General features: G+C 51.1%; 1 protein-coding gene across 1 annotated transcript in view; it reads left to right on the forward strand.

Moving 5' to 3' along the window:
* The first annotated feature begins 221 nt into the window (after nucleotides 1-221).
* Nucleotides 222-14172, forward strand: part of rnf144b (ring finger protein 144B) — a 43225-nt gene continuing 29274 nt past the window's right edge. Inside the window, exons 1-2 of the mRNA XM_083639171.1 lie at nucleotides 222-429; nucleotides 4179-4942. Coding sequence (XP_083495297.1) covers nucleotides 4280-4942 — 663 coding nt within the window. The 5' untranslated portion in view covers nucleotides 222-429; nucleotides 4179-4279. The remainder of the gene's footprint in view (nucleotides 430-4178; nucleotides 4943-14172) is intronic.

The following is a 14172-nucleotide window of genomic DNA, read 5'->3' on the forward strand; positions in this document are numbered from 1 at the left end:
TGCAAACGTGATCACGATTTTTCCGACAGCCCCTGAATGCAACGCAATTCTACGTTTGTAAGTGGAATACCAGCAGGGGCAGCCAAGAGTGTGGAGTCAGTAGAAAAGCTCACCAGCTTCCTGGATAGACACAAAACGGAACGCACACAGCAGAGCTATCACACACACGCACACACTCAATAACACACAGGCATGTCAGACGGCAACGAGCAGCTTCTGGATCGTGCGTTTAAAAATAGTGTCTTGTTCTCTTCTTTGAGTCTTTTTTTTTGGAGGAAAAGCGGTAGGGGTTTGTGTACAAGGCGGTGAAAGCAGAGGTTATTAACACAGTAGACGGTTGTTTCAACACATGTGTCTGTGCCACGGGGAAGCACTGCGGCTGTGGATCTGGACTCGGACAGCTCCTACACCCAGTGGTCCCCAGGCAAGGTAGGTCCCCCCTCTCTCTCTCCTCCAGCCAGCCAGTTCAGAGATGGGTTGGCTCCTTCCTCACTGCCAGCTGTTTCACCTATCAACTGTTTTATGGGCTATAATGCGCCAGAGTTTCGCTTTTGACCTAACCGTGTATGCAACCTTGAGGCATGCAGATGTGTCATATTTCATCAGATGTGGCAACTAGCCTACATAGCCTACTGACTACATGATGATGTAGTAGACAGTGTTGTAGCCTACAGTGTACCGTACAGTAGCAGATCAGATTTAGATTTGCACTGTTATTCTCTTGTGAAAAATAACAATATTATCCAAGAAAAAGAAGAATAGGCTACATACACAAATAAATATCATTAAGTACAATTAGGTTTAAAATAACTCATCAGTATTAAAAGTACTAGCTAAGTCCTTATACGAATATTATAGTGATTTTCCATGTATGCAATGTACCGTGAATGTGATTTGACAGTGTGGCATAATTTGTCTACTTGGGGTTTGGCAATATATCGATATTATATCAATATCGTGATATGAGACTAAATATCATCTTAGATTTTGGATATAATGTGATATGGCATAAGTGTTGTCTTTTCCTGGTTTTGAAGGCTGCATTAGTAAAGTGATGTTTTCTGATCTTACCCAGACTGTTTTAAACTGTTCTATTATTTGCTTTAGTCATTATACTCTATCCACATTAGGCTACTGATGAAAATGGATACAAAATCATATTGTGTAAATATTTTGCGAAAGCACATACCTACAATTTTTGCAATATCATTAGAGGTATTTGGTCAAAAAATATTATATTGATATTTATTTTTTTAAATATTATATTTAATTTTGTCCATATCACCCAGCCCTAGGCTAAGTCCATTGTCTGCTCATTAGAAATATTGTTTTGACCCTGATGATCACAGTGGCAAATATATCTGAGGGCTGCTTTATACAGTAAGTGCTGTTCTCTCCAATCACCAGACCAGACCCACTAAATTCAATGCTCACTAAATTGATGTGGTGTTACTGATCTGGATGACGATTTCCATTTTTCCCACCTTAAGGCTCTTCGACCCTCTTCACGGACATTTAGGTTGCCGTGATATCAAGATTCAACTTCATGCACGCTTGTTTTACACTATTTTGGTCTTTCTAGACACATGGACCAAGAATCCTCAATGGAATTAAGAGAACGAGAGGGAGTGGGAGATAGCTAAATGATGCTACCCACCTTATTTTTGAATGATATTCTGCTATACACTCCCCAAGCACACAGTCCACTCCCAGCTGCAGCTTCCTACACAGTGGCCGTCTGTGGAAAGCAGCAGCAGCAGCTTTTCACTGGGTTGATCTGGTTTTCCGTTTCTGCCTCTGCTGTGGTCAACAATGATGCTTTGATCCCCGTGGCTGGAATGCCATCTAGATGTTGATCCATGAGGAATGCTAATCACTGAATGGTCAGCAACACACATATGAGGTTGAATGAACTGTAAGCACTCAAGGCCATTTCATTAATGAATAGTTCTATCCAGGATGAGGGTCAACACAGCAGATTCAAGTTTGAATGTGGACTCTTATTATTCTCATCTTGAATGCTTGTTAGTTTGAGCAGGGATCCTGGGTTTTGAAGGTTTGAATTTAGTCCACATTGGGGCCACAGACCAAAATGAGACTCACGTCTGAGAATGTTTTTGTTCGATACGGTTTTATCCAGAATGCCTCAACTATCTGCATTATAGGTAGAAAGGTAATCTTGACACTATGATCAAAACAGTCCTTCTACATTCTATAATTGTGTTAACCTCTTGTAAATGAAATAATGGTGGTTTAACAATTCATCATTTGCTGCGGACCCCCCTGGAACCCCCTCAAGGACCCCTGGTGGTCCCTGGACCCCACGTTGAGAATTACAGACAATCCGTGTAGTACTGATCAGTTCTGCACACAAACATGTAATCAAACAAACAGCTTCATATCCCTCATATCAGAGCTGGATGACACTAATTCTTGGTCCAATCCGATACATGGGCAAACTGATACTGTAACCCCAGTAATCTCATGTTCCCCTGTCAATCTTTAAGCTGAAAATAAACCTTGACCCGGTTATTAGACATGCTGGACTTTCAATGTAGGGCATATTTACGTGGTGGCAAGCTGATTAAAGGCATTGCACAATGTCAAACAAAGAGCTTTTACTATCTGATTATTTCTGGGACCAGTTCTGCCGACAGATACTAATAATAGCTCAGTGGGATGTGACTGTTCCTGGATCAGCTCTCTCTTCTGCTCTGTCTATAAAGGCAGAGCAGGAGGAAACACCGTGACACTGCACAAACACAACCTGCACCGCCGCTGCACAGATGCTCAAGTATCGCTGCGTGTGTGTGTGTGTGTGTGTGTGTGTGTGTGTGTGTGTGTGTGTGTGTGTGTGCCGCAGGCGGCCATCCATAGTACGTCAACAGAAGAACACTCACTGTAAATGTAGGGAAATGGTGGTGGCCATATTGATTGAGCTTCCATAAAGTTGCCAGCGACTTCAACAGCCCTCTGTAATAGAATACATGTTGACATGTGTGATGTCAGTCACGCCTCCTGCCCAATGTGTTTTCAACGTCACCACTTCCTGTGTGACCCTGTTCCACAGTTCTCAACAGGATTAATCCCTCCCAATCCCAGATTATGGTGTTATTGTTTCTCATGCCCCTTTGGATTGGACCGAACCAAAGAAGGGATGATTTTGGTTTTGGTGTCTTCAGTTCCACTCCACTTCCGCTTGACAGCACAGTGGCTCAGTGGTTAGCGCTGCTGCCTCACAGCAAGAAGGTCCCGGGTTCAAACCCCCGGTCCGTCCCAGGTTCTTTCTGTGTGGAGTTTGCATGTTCTTCTCCCCATGTTCATGTGGGTTTCCTCCGGGTACCTCCAGTTTCCGGTTTGAAAGTGATCAGGATGAAACGGTCCTGGTTCGCTCACGCATGCTTGTTTTGAAGGGGAGGAGAAGGCAGAAAGGTGGTGAAGTGAGACCGCCCCTCACCCACGTACAGCTGCAGTACATGCAGCGGCTGCTGTGTCTTGCTGGATCCTTTGTGAATCCACCCAAGGCTGACTCTCTCATACAAATAGCCCTTCACTCTTTGCACTGCATTGTTTCTCGAATACAGGCAAAGCGCATCCAGTATCAGTTCAATACAGAACATGTCTTTTAGTTTCCAATTACGATTCCGTATTTTAAGGGACGGTTGGCAACCCTAATACCGGTATTATTTTTAGAACACTAAACATAGTATGCAGCAACATGTCAATATCACTATTGAACTCTCTATCCTCGTAATGCAATGACTTTGATCAACAATCAATTCTGCTTTTCAGAATGAAGAGCACCTGCTCAATAAATGGCTTGGTAAATTGGTCTGTGGCTTTAATAATTACTGCCATTTACGGTGAAACAAGGGACATGATGAGAGATAGTTCTGCAGTAATAACAGATAATTATATGGTATATGCATATGCAGACAGTGAGTCAGACTGCAGGTTATAAGACAATGATAGTGTATTGCCTCAGGGAAAGGTGGCATCATCAGAGCTGGTGTAGTAGCCAACAAGGAAGGAGGTTCATTTCCAGAAACAGGGTGTGGTATTTTCAGGAAGTCTGAAGAGCGATCTGCCCGCCCAAAACTCAACTGTGAACAACATTTTGTCCCAGATAAATGTAACAAATAGAGGTGACATAATGCTGTTTCTGCTTAACCTTTCAGGAACATGGAGGCTGTTGCTCCCCAGCAGAAGGGCTAAGGGCAGCTCCCACCCGGCTGCACTGACCCACACCTCCCTGCCTGCCTCGCTCTCTGGCTCCACCATGGCAACCAGGAGTCCCCTCCTGAGCCTGGAAGCCAGGGGCCCGGCACCGAGGACCCCCGTAGCCAGTCCCACCCTGAGCCTGGAAGCCAGGGCCTCTGCACCGGGGACACCCACGGCCAGTCCCACCCTGAGGTTGGAAGCCAGGGCCTCGGCACTGGGGACACCCACGGCCAGTCCCACCCTAAGGTTGGAAGCCAGGGCCTCGGCACCGGGTACCCCCGTGGCCAGTCCCACCCTGAGGCTGGAAGCCAGGGCCTCGGCCCCGGGTACCCCCGTGGCCAGTCCCACCCTGAGGCTGGAAGCCAGGGCCTCGGCCCCGGGTACCCCCGTGGCCAGTCCCACCCTGAGGCTGGAAGCCAGGGCCTCGGCACCGGGGACCCTCGTGGCCAGTCCCACCCTGAGGCTGGAAGCCAGGGCCTCGGCACCGGGGACCCTCGTGGCCAGTCCCACCCTGAGGCTGGAAGCCAGGGCCTCGGCACCGGGGACCCTCGTGGCCAGTCCCACCCTGAGGCTGGAAGCCAGGGCCTCGGCACCGGGGACCCTCGTGGCCAGCGCTAACCCCCAGCCGGGCCCTGACGTCTACTGCAAACTGTGCCTCAGTGAGCAGCCGTCAACAGCCACCAGTGAACTGCACACCTGCAAATGTGTCTTCTGCACTCCGGTAGGTAAATCTCTCTGTTGAATTACTCGTCATTTAGCTGATGCTGCTATATGTGTATGTATTGGTTTCTGTAGATGTTTGTCGTTTATATGTTTTGTTCTGTGTGTTTTTTGTATGTTGGAACATTTTTAATCAATAAAAAATTGATCACAAAAAAAGCTGATGCTGCTATCACAGCCACTTATAGTGTTTGAGCAGGTAGGGGTTCAGTGTCTTGCTTGAGGACAGCCCTTGCAGCCCCACTCCCTGCTGAAACGATGGTTATTGTTGTTGTTATTTTGTACAGAAAAATCTTTCTTAGTGGTGTTTAGGGTTAGGTAGGTTGGCAAACTCACCACAGCCACTAAACTAAGATGTGTTTTGCCAGGGCAACTGCCTGGTAAACTAAGATGTTTTGCCCTGCCCAGTAAACTAAGATGTTTTGCCCTGCCCAGTAAACTAATATGTTTTGCCCTGCCCAGTAAACTAAGATGTTTTGCCCTGCCCAGTATACTAATATGTTTTGCCCTGCCCGGTAAACTAATATGTTTTGCCCTGCCCAGTAAACTAAGATGTTTTGCCCTGCCCAGTATACTAATATGTTTTGCCCTGCCCAGTAAACTAAGATGTTTTGCCCTGCCCAGTAAACTAATATGTTTTGCCCTGCCCAGTAAACTAAGATGTTTTGCCCTGCCCAGTATACTAATATGTTTTGCCCTGCCCAGTATACTAATATGTTTTGCCCTGCCCAGTAAACTAATATGTTTTGCCCTGCCCAGTATACTAATATGTTTTGCCCTGCCCAGTAAACTAATATGTTTTGCCCTGCCCAGTAAACTAAGATGTTTTGCCCTGCCCAGTATACTAATATGTTTTGCCCTGCCCAGTAAACTAATATGTTTTGCCCTGCCCAGTATACTAATATGTTTTGCCCTGCCCAGTAAACTAATATGTTTTGCCCTGCCCAGTAAACTAATATGTTTTGCCCTGCCCAGTAAACTAATATGTTTTGCCCTGCCCAGTAAACTAAGATGTTTTGCCCTGCCCAGTATACTAAGATGTTTTGCCCTGCCCAGTAAACTAATATGTTTTGCCCTGCCCAGTAAACTAAGATGTTTTGCCCTGCCCAGTAAACTAAGATGTTTTGCCCTGCCCAGTATACTAAGATGTTTTGCCCTGCCCAGTAAACTAATATGTTTTACTTCGTTTCGAACTCAAGCTCTCACTAGTGCCTACTTCGCTGCGTACGCAGCATTATGGAAGACTGTCATTTTTGCTCCAAAAATTACTTTTACATTAAAACCTGACCACGCCCCTTTAGGTGACGTGGTGCCCCCCTGGGCTGACTGGGCCTCCCACCTCGCCCCCGTGACTACGTCACGGCCAGTCACCCCAGGGGCCGCCACTCTTCGCTTCTTCCAGCCAGCAGGAGGACGTCGTTTTCTTAAGCTCCGCAGTTAGCTCTAAAGTCAGTGCTCTTCATAGCTTGGACAAATAGACTCGCTTCGGTTCATTTGCCCACCTTCGAGAGGTTCGCGTGGACGAGATAAATCAGGATTCGGGGACCCGTTCCTGTTCTCTTCACCAGCGGCATCGGATCAAGTCATCCAAGCTAAGAGTATCTTCTTGCTAACTGTTGTTTTATAATACTGCCGCTGCGCAGTGCTTGTATCACTGTCGCCGTACAGTGCATGTATTGACGTTTCCCCGGCTGGGTTAACGTTTGTTTGGCTCGAGCGCAAGACTCAGGTCTGCACTCATAACTTTTAGCTAGGTTGCACACGTGCAGAATAGCTTGTACCGTTAAGCACTAGAACAACAGGCTATTAGCACAGTTGTCACAGTTAGCTAGCTTGCATCCGTGCTTGTGCTGCTGTTGCTAGGTACTGTAGGCGCCAGCTACTAGCTTTAGCGCGCGCACGTTTCTCCGGCTGGAGTAACGTTAAATAGATAGCTAGCTAGTCGTCTCGTGCAGCTAGCAGCTAGCTTAGCACTCCAGCATCTTTACCGTTGCAAGCGACTGTAAACAGTCAGCTTACACGTTAAACTCCCGCTAATTCTTGTACAGTCGGCGGATCTTGTTGGCGGGTTAGCTCCGCTCTCTCGCACAATGAACCGGGCGGCTGACATGAGACAGAGGGAGACAGCCAAGAGCTGTGTTAGCTGTGAGGCTACTTTGGCGATCCAGGACCGCCACAGCCAGTGTGTGTTTTGCCTCGGGCACAACCATGCTAGCGACGCCCTGTTGAAGCCAGACTTCTGCCGGGCATGCGAGGGCTTTACCTTGGCCGTTTTACGGGAGAGAGCTATGCTCTTTGTCCAGGTGGGCCCGCGGCTTAGCCACGCACCTCCCGAGGGAGGCGCGTGCGGTGGGTCTGACCGCTCGGAGGAAGAGGAGTTACCTGAAGAGCAGGGCTCCCCGGTCCTACCCGAACGGCAGAGTTTGAACTGGGGGGACGAGCCCATCGACCCTGTGTTAGAACAGGGGGGGTTTTTCCCCTATGACCCCATCATTCCCCCCCAGAACGCCCCCCAAGAGGAGTTGTCTGGCGGGGAGGATTGGGACCGCGCGACCGCGACCACCTCTCTGTTAGGGACCCGCTAGCCTCAACGAGCCCTATCAGAAGCAGTTTCTGGGGGTAATGTCCAGGGCTGCAGCTAAGCTTGGCATCGCTCGGGCCGAAACACCTCCGCCCCTCGAATCAGTGCTACGGGGTTGCTACTACCAGCCGCTCCAGGCACCACAGGCACCTCGCCCGAAGCCCCGGCTGCCGGTCTGTATAGACGTGGTTCGCGCGGTGCAGTCAGGATGGGAAAGGCCTCAGGAGGCCAAGCCGCTCTGCGCGGGCATGGCTCCGTGGTCGGCCTTAGAGGGGGCGGATAAACTCGCGTTAACCGCGATGCCTCCTATCGAGGACATGGTGGCCAGACACCTGGCCCCTAACTCCGCGAGGCCTGCTTTGCCCTCTAAAGCGTGCCAACTTACAGCCAAGTTGGCCGAAAAGGCGTACTTGGCGGCGGGGCAGTCCGCCGCCATGACCAACAACCTGGCCATTCTGCAGGGCTACCAGGCGGTGCTCCTGCGGGACATGCAAGGTGACCCTGCCCCCGAGCTGTTTACAGAGCTCAGGATGGCCACGGACTACGCCATGCGTATGGTGGACTGCCTGGCGCAGAACAGTGGGAAGGTCATGGCCTTCTCTGTTCTCACCCACCGCCACCTGTGGCTAAATCTTACCCAGCTCCCTGAGCAGGATAAGAGGAGGCTGCTGGGGGCTCAGATCTCCCCGGGGGGCCTGTTCGGCTCCTCCGTGGAAGACTTGGCCCAGCGGTTGGAGACAACTAAGAGGGACTCGGCGGCGGTCCGCTCCTTCATGCCCAAGCGGGCGAAGGGGGAGGACCGCCGGTTCCAGGTCCAAGCGCGCGCGCAGAGTCGTCCTCCGGGGCCTCCGCCGCCGCGGACCGCACCGCGTCAGCGGGTACAAGTCTCACCGGCTAGGGCGCCCCCAGTGGATGCGCCCCACCCAGCCGCGGTGGGCCCATATTTCGTCCCACGGCAGGCCAGGGTACGCGGCCCCCGCCCCCCAAAACGAGGAGGTGCGCGGGGAGCGGGTAACCAGTCCCGTACTTAGTCACCTCCCTGGGGAAGGGGGGGGGGGCTATGAGCCCACCGTCGTTGGAGCTCAGCGCTCAACTTCGGTCTGGGACTCAGCAGGGGGAAACCCAACCCAGCTCGCCAGGGCTTGGCTTCAGGGCCAGCCTTCGGCTTGTAGCTTTAGGGACAAGCCCACCGTCCTCGGTGCCCAGCGCCCGAGCCCGGTCGGGAGCTCTCCTTGGATCGCTTATCCGCCGTCAGGAGGCCCCCGGGACAAGCCCACCATCGATGGTGCCATGGGCCCATCGTTGGTCGGGAGCTCTCCTGGGGACCGCGCGAGCGGACGAGCCCGCATCCCGCGGTCAAAAGAGAGGCTTGCCTCCTTACGCCCCCCAGCCGGCGAAAGCCGCACGGCTAGGGGGTTTCGCCGGTTCAACACGCTCACAGGGCACGTCAGTAGGCGGAGCCCGCGTAAGAAACCGGCAGGGGGGCTTAGCCTCGTTTGTCCCGCCCCCCCCCCTTTTTCTTCCCCAACCAAAGCACCGGGTCCCCCGGTGCCCAACAATATACTAAACAGACCATCGTTGCCCGACAGGCTCGAGGCCTGGGAGCGTCTGTGTTCCCCGTCCCCGTGGTGGGGCCATGCAGTTTGCCAGGGCCCCACCCAGGTTCGACGGGACCCACGATACGGTCGTGGAGGGGGAGTTTATAAACATACTCCACAAGGAGGTCTTGTCGCTCCTCGCCAAGGGGGCGATCCGCTCGGTCCCCAAGGCAGAGGTACGCTCGGGGTTCTACCACAGGTACTTCGTCGTGCCCAAAAAGGACGGCTCCATGCGTCCAATTCTGGACCTCCGGCGCCTCAACAAGACGCTGAGGAAGCTCCCGTTCCGAATGCTCTCTTTTCCCCACCTCTTCAACGCGTTGAGACAGGGGGATTTCTTTACTTCCGTGGACCTGAAAGATGCGTTCTTCCATGTCCACGTGGTCAAGAGACACAGGAAATACCTGAGGTTCTCCTTCCTAGGGAAGGCTTACGAGTTCTGTGTCTTGCCTTTCGGCATGTCATTGAGCCCGCGAACCTTCACGGCTTTCGTGGAGACGGCCTTGGCTCCCCTCCGCGCGAGAGGGGTTCGCATCTTCCTTTACCTCGACGACGCTCTTATTGTGGCCGGCTCGAGGATCGAGGCCATGAAACATACCAAGGTGGTGACCGATCACCTGCAAACCTTAGGGTTTATGGTGAATTGGAAAAAGAGCTGCCTCGCCCCAGAACAGACGGCGATCTTCCTGGGGCTCGAGTTGAACTCCCGGGCTATGCGAGCCCGCCTTTCGCGGGAGCGACAGGCGCGCACGGTGCGGACAGCGAGGACATTAAGTCGATGCTCCTCGGTGTCAGTGCTTCAGTGCGCAGTTATGTTGGGCCTGATGGCCTTGGCGCTGCATGTGCTCCCCCTGGGGAGGCTACACATGCGTCCGTTCCAGATCTGGTTCCTTGCGTTGCGCTTGGATCCAGCCAGGGACCGTCATCGCAGGGTGCCTATGACAGGTCAGGCCCGCCTGGCTTTGGCCATGTGGGCAGACCCCCGTTACCTATCGAGGGGCACTCGATTGGGCCCGGTCCCGCTCAGGCTAGTGATTCGCACCGACGCCTCCCTCTGGGGTTGGGGTGCGGTGTGCGGGTTTCTGTCGGCGAACGGCCGGTGGGAAGCCCAGGAGCATCGCCACATAAACGTCTTGGAGCTGGAGGCGATCCGCCTCGCTCTGCTTCATTTCCAGCGAGTCATACATGGACGCCATGTGCTGATTCGCTCGGACAATATGGCGGCGATCGCCCACCTGAACAAACAGGGCGGTGTGCGGTCGAAGGCTTTGAACCGGTTAGCGGCGGAGATTCACCTGTGGGCGTATCCCCGTCTCCTGTCAGTGTCGGCGGTCTATCTGCCGGGACGGCTGAATTACGGCGCCGACCTGCTGTCTCGAGGCTACCCCCGTCACACGGAGTGGTGCCTCCACCCTCAGGTGGTGGAACAGATTTGGGCCAGGTTCGGTCGTGCCCGCGTCGATCTGTTCGCATCGCGGCGCGCGACGCACTGCCCATTGTGGTTCTCAATCCAGGAGGACAGCCCCCCGTTGGGACACGACGCGTTGGCGAACGCGTGGCCACGGGAGGGGCTCTATGCGTTTCCACCGATCCCCCTGATCCGTCAGGTGTTGGACAGGGTGAGGGAACAGCGTCTCCGGCTCGTTCTAGTGGCCCCGTTCTGGCCCAGGCAGACGTGGTTTGCGGACCTGGTCTCCCTGGCGCAGGGCCCGCCGTGGGCATTGCCGGTGCGGGCCGATCTCCTGTCCCAGGTGGAGGGGGAGGTGTTCCACCCCTCCCCAGGCAGGTGGAAGCTAGCAGTCTGGCTCCTGAACGGGACCAGTTGCTAGCACAGGGCTTGCCTGACAATGTGGTGCGCACTATTCAGAGTGCTAGGGCCGCTTCGACCCGCACCCAGTATGCGTACAAGTGGCGGGTTTTTTCGCGATGGTGCACAAGTAAGAGTGTGGATCCAGTGAACTGCAGCGTGCGTCCAGTTCTCTGTTTCCTTCAAAGCTTGCTTGACGCGGGGCAGTCCCCGCAGTCGCTTAAGGTGTACGTAGCCGCGATTTCGGCTTGCCACATGGGGATTGAAGGGACCCCCGTGGGGGTGTGCCCTTTGGTCTCGCGCTTCATGAAGGGGGCGCGTAAACTGCGCCCGCCGGTGCGGTGCGTTTTTCCCAAATGGGACCTGGTTACGGTGCTGGACGGGCTAACGGGTCATCCGTTTGAGCCCTTGGACTCCGCCGATTTAAAGGTTCTGTCCTTAAAGACTGCGCTGCTGCTGGCCTTATCGTCAGGGAAGAGAGTCAGTGACCTGATTGCCCTCTCGGTACAGCAGGCCTGTATGGTTTTTGGGGACGATGGGCGCAGGGTTACGTTGCGACCTAACCCGGCGTACCAGCCCAAGAATATTAATGCCAGCTATAGGTCTATGGTAATAGACTTATCGGCATTCTGTCCCCCGCCGTTCAGTTCGGGTGAGGAGAGACGTTTGCACATGCTGTGCCCCGTAAGGGCGCTCTCGGCCTATGTGGCTAGGACGCGCGCTTTACGCATTACAGATCAGCTGTTGGTTTGCTTTGGGCAAAGGGCCCAGGGCGGACCCCTTTCCAAGGATCGCTTATCACACTGGATAGTGGAGGCGATCGCGTTGGCATACTCTGCCGTGGGCAAGGTTCCCCCGGAGGGTATCAAGGCGCATTCTACGCGAGGTGTTGCGACATCCTCTGCGTTGTTGCGTGGTGTGTCGGTGAAGGACATGTGTGCCGCGGCCTCATGGTCCTCTCATCACACTTTCGTCAGGTACTACAGTCTCGACGTGTCCGGTTCGCAGTTTGCGCACGCGGTGCTGTCGGTGGCAAGAAAGTAGTATCGTTGCCACTCTAATATGTCGGACGGTTAGGCATAAACGTTGCCATATGGCCGTGGTTCACCGGTGCCTTTCGGGTCGCCCTGTGGGGTGCTCCCGGCAGCAAGGTCGGTTGAATGGAGGCACTAGTGAGAGCTTGAGTTCGAAACGAAGTAAAACGTTAGGGTTGTGCTACAACCCAGGTTTTACGAGTGAGAACGAGAGCTCTCACTACCCAGCCTTGCTGCGTCGATGCGTCTCTGGGTGCGTCGGATCTCAGCTGGCTGGAAGAAATGAGTGGCGGCCCCTTGGGTGACTGGCCGTGACGTAGTCACGGGGGCGAGGTGGGAGGCCCAGTCAGCCCAGGGGGGCACCACGTCACCTAAAGGGGCGTGGTCAGGTTTTAATGTAAAAGTAATTTTTGGAGCAAAAATGACAGTCTTCCATAATGCTGCGTACGCAGCGAAGTAGGCACTAGTGAGAGCTCTCGTTCTCACTCGTAAAACCTGGGTTGTAGCACAACCCTAACGTTTTGCCCTGCCCAGTAAACTAATATGTTTTGCCCTGCCCAGTAAACTAATATGTTTTGCCCTGCCCAGTAAACTAAGATGTTTTGCCCTGCCCAGTATACTAAGATGTTTTGCCCTGCCCAGTAAACTAATATGTTTTGCCCTGCCCAGTAAACTAATATGTTTTGCCCTGCCCAGTAAACTAATATGTTTTGCCCTGCCCAGTAAACTAATATGTTTTGCCCTGCCCAGTATACTAAGATGTTTTGCCCTGCCCAGTATACTAATATGTTTTGCCCTGCCCAGTATACTAATATGTTTTGCTCTGCCCAGTAAACTAAGATGTTTTGCCCTGCCCAGTATACTAAGATGTTTTGCCCTGACACAGAGAGGCTGCCACATAGTGGTGGGTCTTAATCTCTGTTCAAGTTAGCCAAGTTGTCAGTGTTGCACACACAAGGTCATGAATACACACGGATGCACACGCGCACGCGTACGCACACATACACATATATATATATGTGTGTATATATGTATGTATGTATATGTATATATTTACACAGAAAGCAAGACGGATGATCTAGAAATCTTCTACAAAGCAATAAGCATGTATTGTTTTTATCATCTAATATATATATATATATATATATATATATATATATATATATATATATATCTATCAGTGGAGGTTCTAAATGTAGTACAAGGGAGGATGGTCCTCCCTTATCTTTTAGAAGAGATGGGGGATTTTATATAATAATATATTTTTTTTAACTATAATTCCATCCATAAGTAACACAATCTAAGCTAGTGTAGAAGTGAGTAACTAAGCTAATAATAACCATAACAGCACAAATAATTGACAAAAATCTCAAAATAAATATACAGTATTTACTCTGAGAAATGAAATGAGAAAAGGAACAATTATTGATGGTTAAAACTGAATAATGACATCACAACAGTCTAATCCTAATGCTAAATTAAACAGAGATATTCCTCTAAATCTGTCTTAAAACTGCAAAAGGAAAGAAAAAAAACACCCAAATTTCTTTGATCGCCAGCAAGTAACCTCCCTTGCTTTCAAGCTCAGGAGCCGCCACTATATATATATAGTATATACTGTATAATATTTAGGTGAACAGTATGTATATAGTATATATATAGTGTGTGTGTGTGTGTGTGTGTGTGTGTGTGTGTGTGTGTGTGTGTGTGTGTGTGTGTGTGTGTGCGTGCGTGCGTGCGTGTGTGCGCTGTCTGACAGCACCTCCCTTAATAGATGAGTTTTTCCTCATCTACTGAATTACAAAGTGACATTTGATTGTCTTCATTTTCTGTTCCTCAAAACTATCTGCCTTTTTGCAATGTTTGCTGAGTTCCTCTTATGTTTCCTATGCCTTCTGACATGATTGCTGCAGAAATTACGCATTAAATAGCCTTTGACAGGACAGGTCTGCCCTTTTTGCACAACAGTAAATTTTTCTTTCTTTTCCGTCTGCCTCTGCTTTTAATCCATTTGTCTCGAGTAGTACGGTATGTCATGTTTGATGTGGTTTGGTGTATTATATTGTTTTTAACCGTTGCTGCAACCAATTTGTCCAGTAAAGATAATGTGTATAGTATGAGTATGATAATGTATTATGCCAGAATATGTGTTAGATGTTATATCTTTTATTATAACAGCATATCCTTTATTGAACTTTCTACATTTGTGAG

This window comes from Poromitra crassiceps, assembly GCF_964638095.1.
Source record: "Poromitra crassiceps genome assembly, chromosome: 1".
Classification (NCBI taxonomy): domain Eukaryota; kingdom Metazoa; phylum Chordata; class Actinopteri; order Beryciformes; family Melamphaidae; genus Poromitra; species Poromitra crassiceps.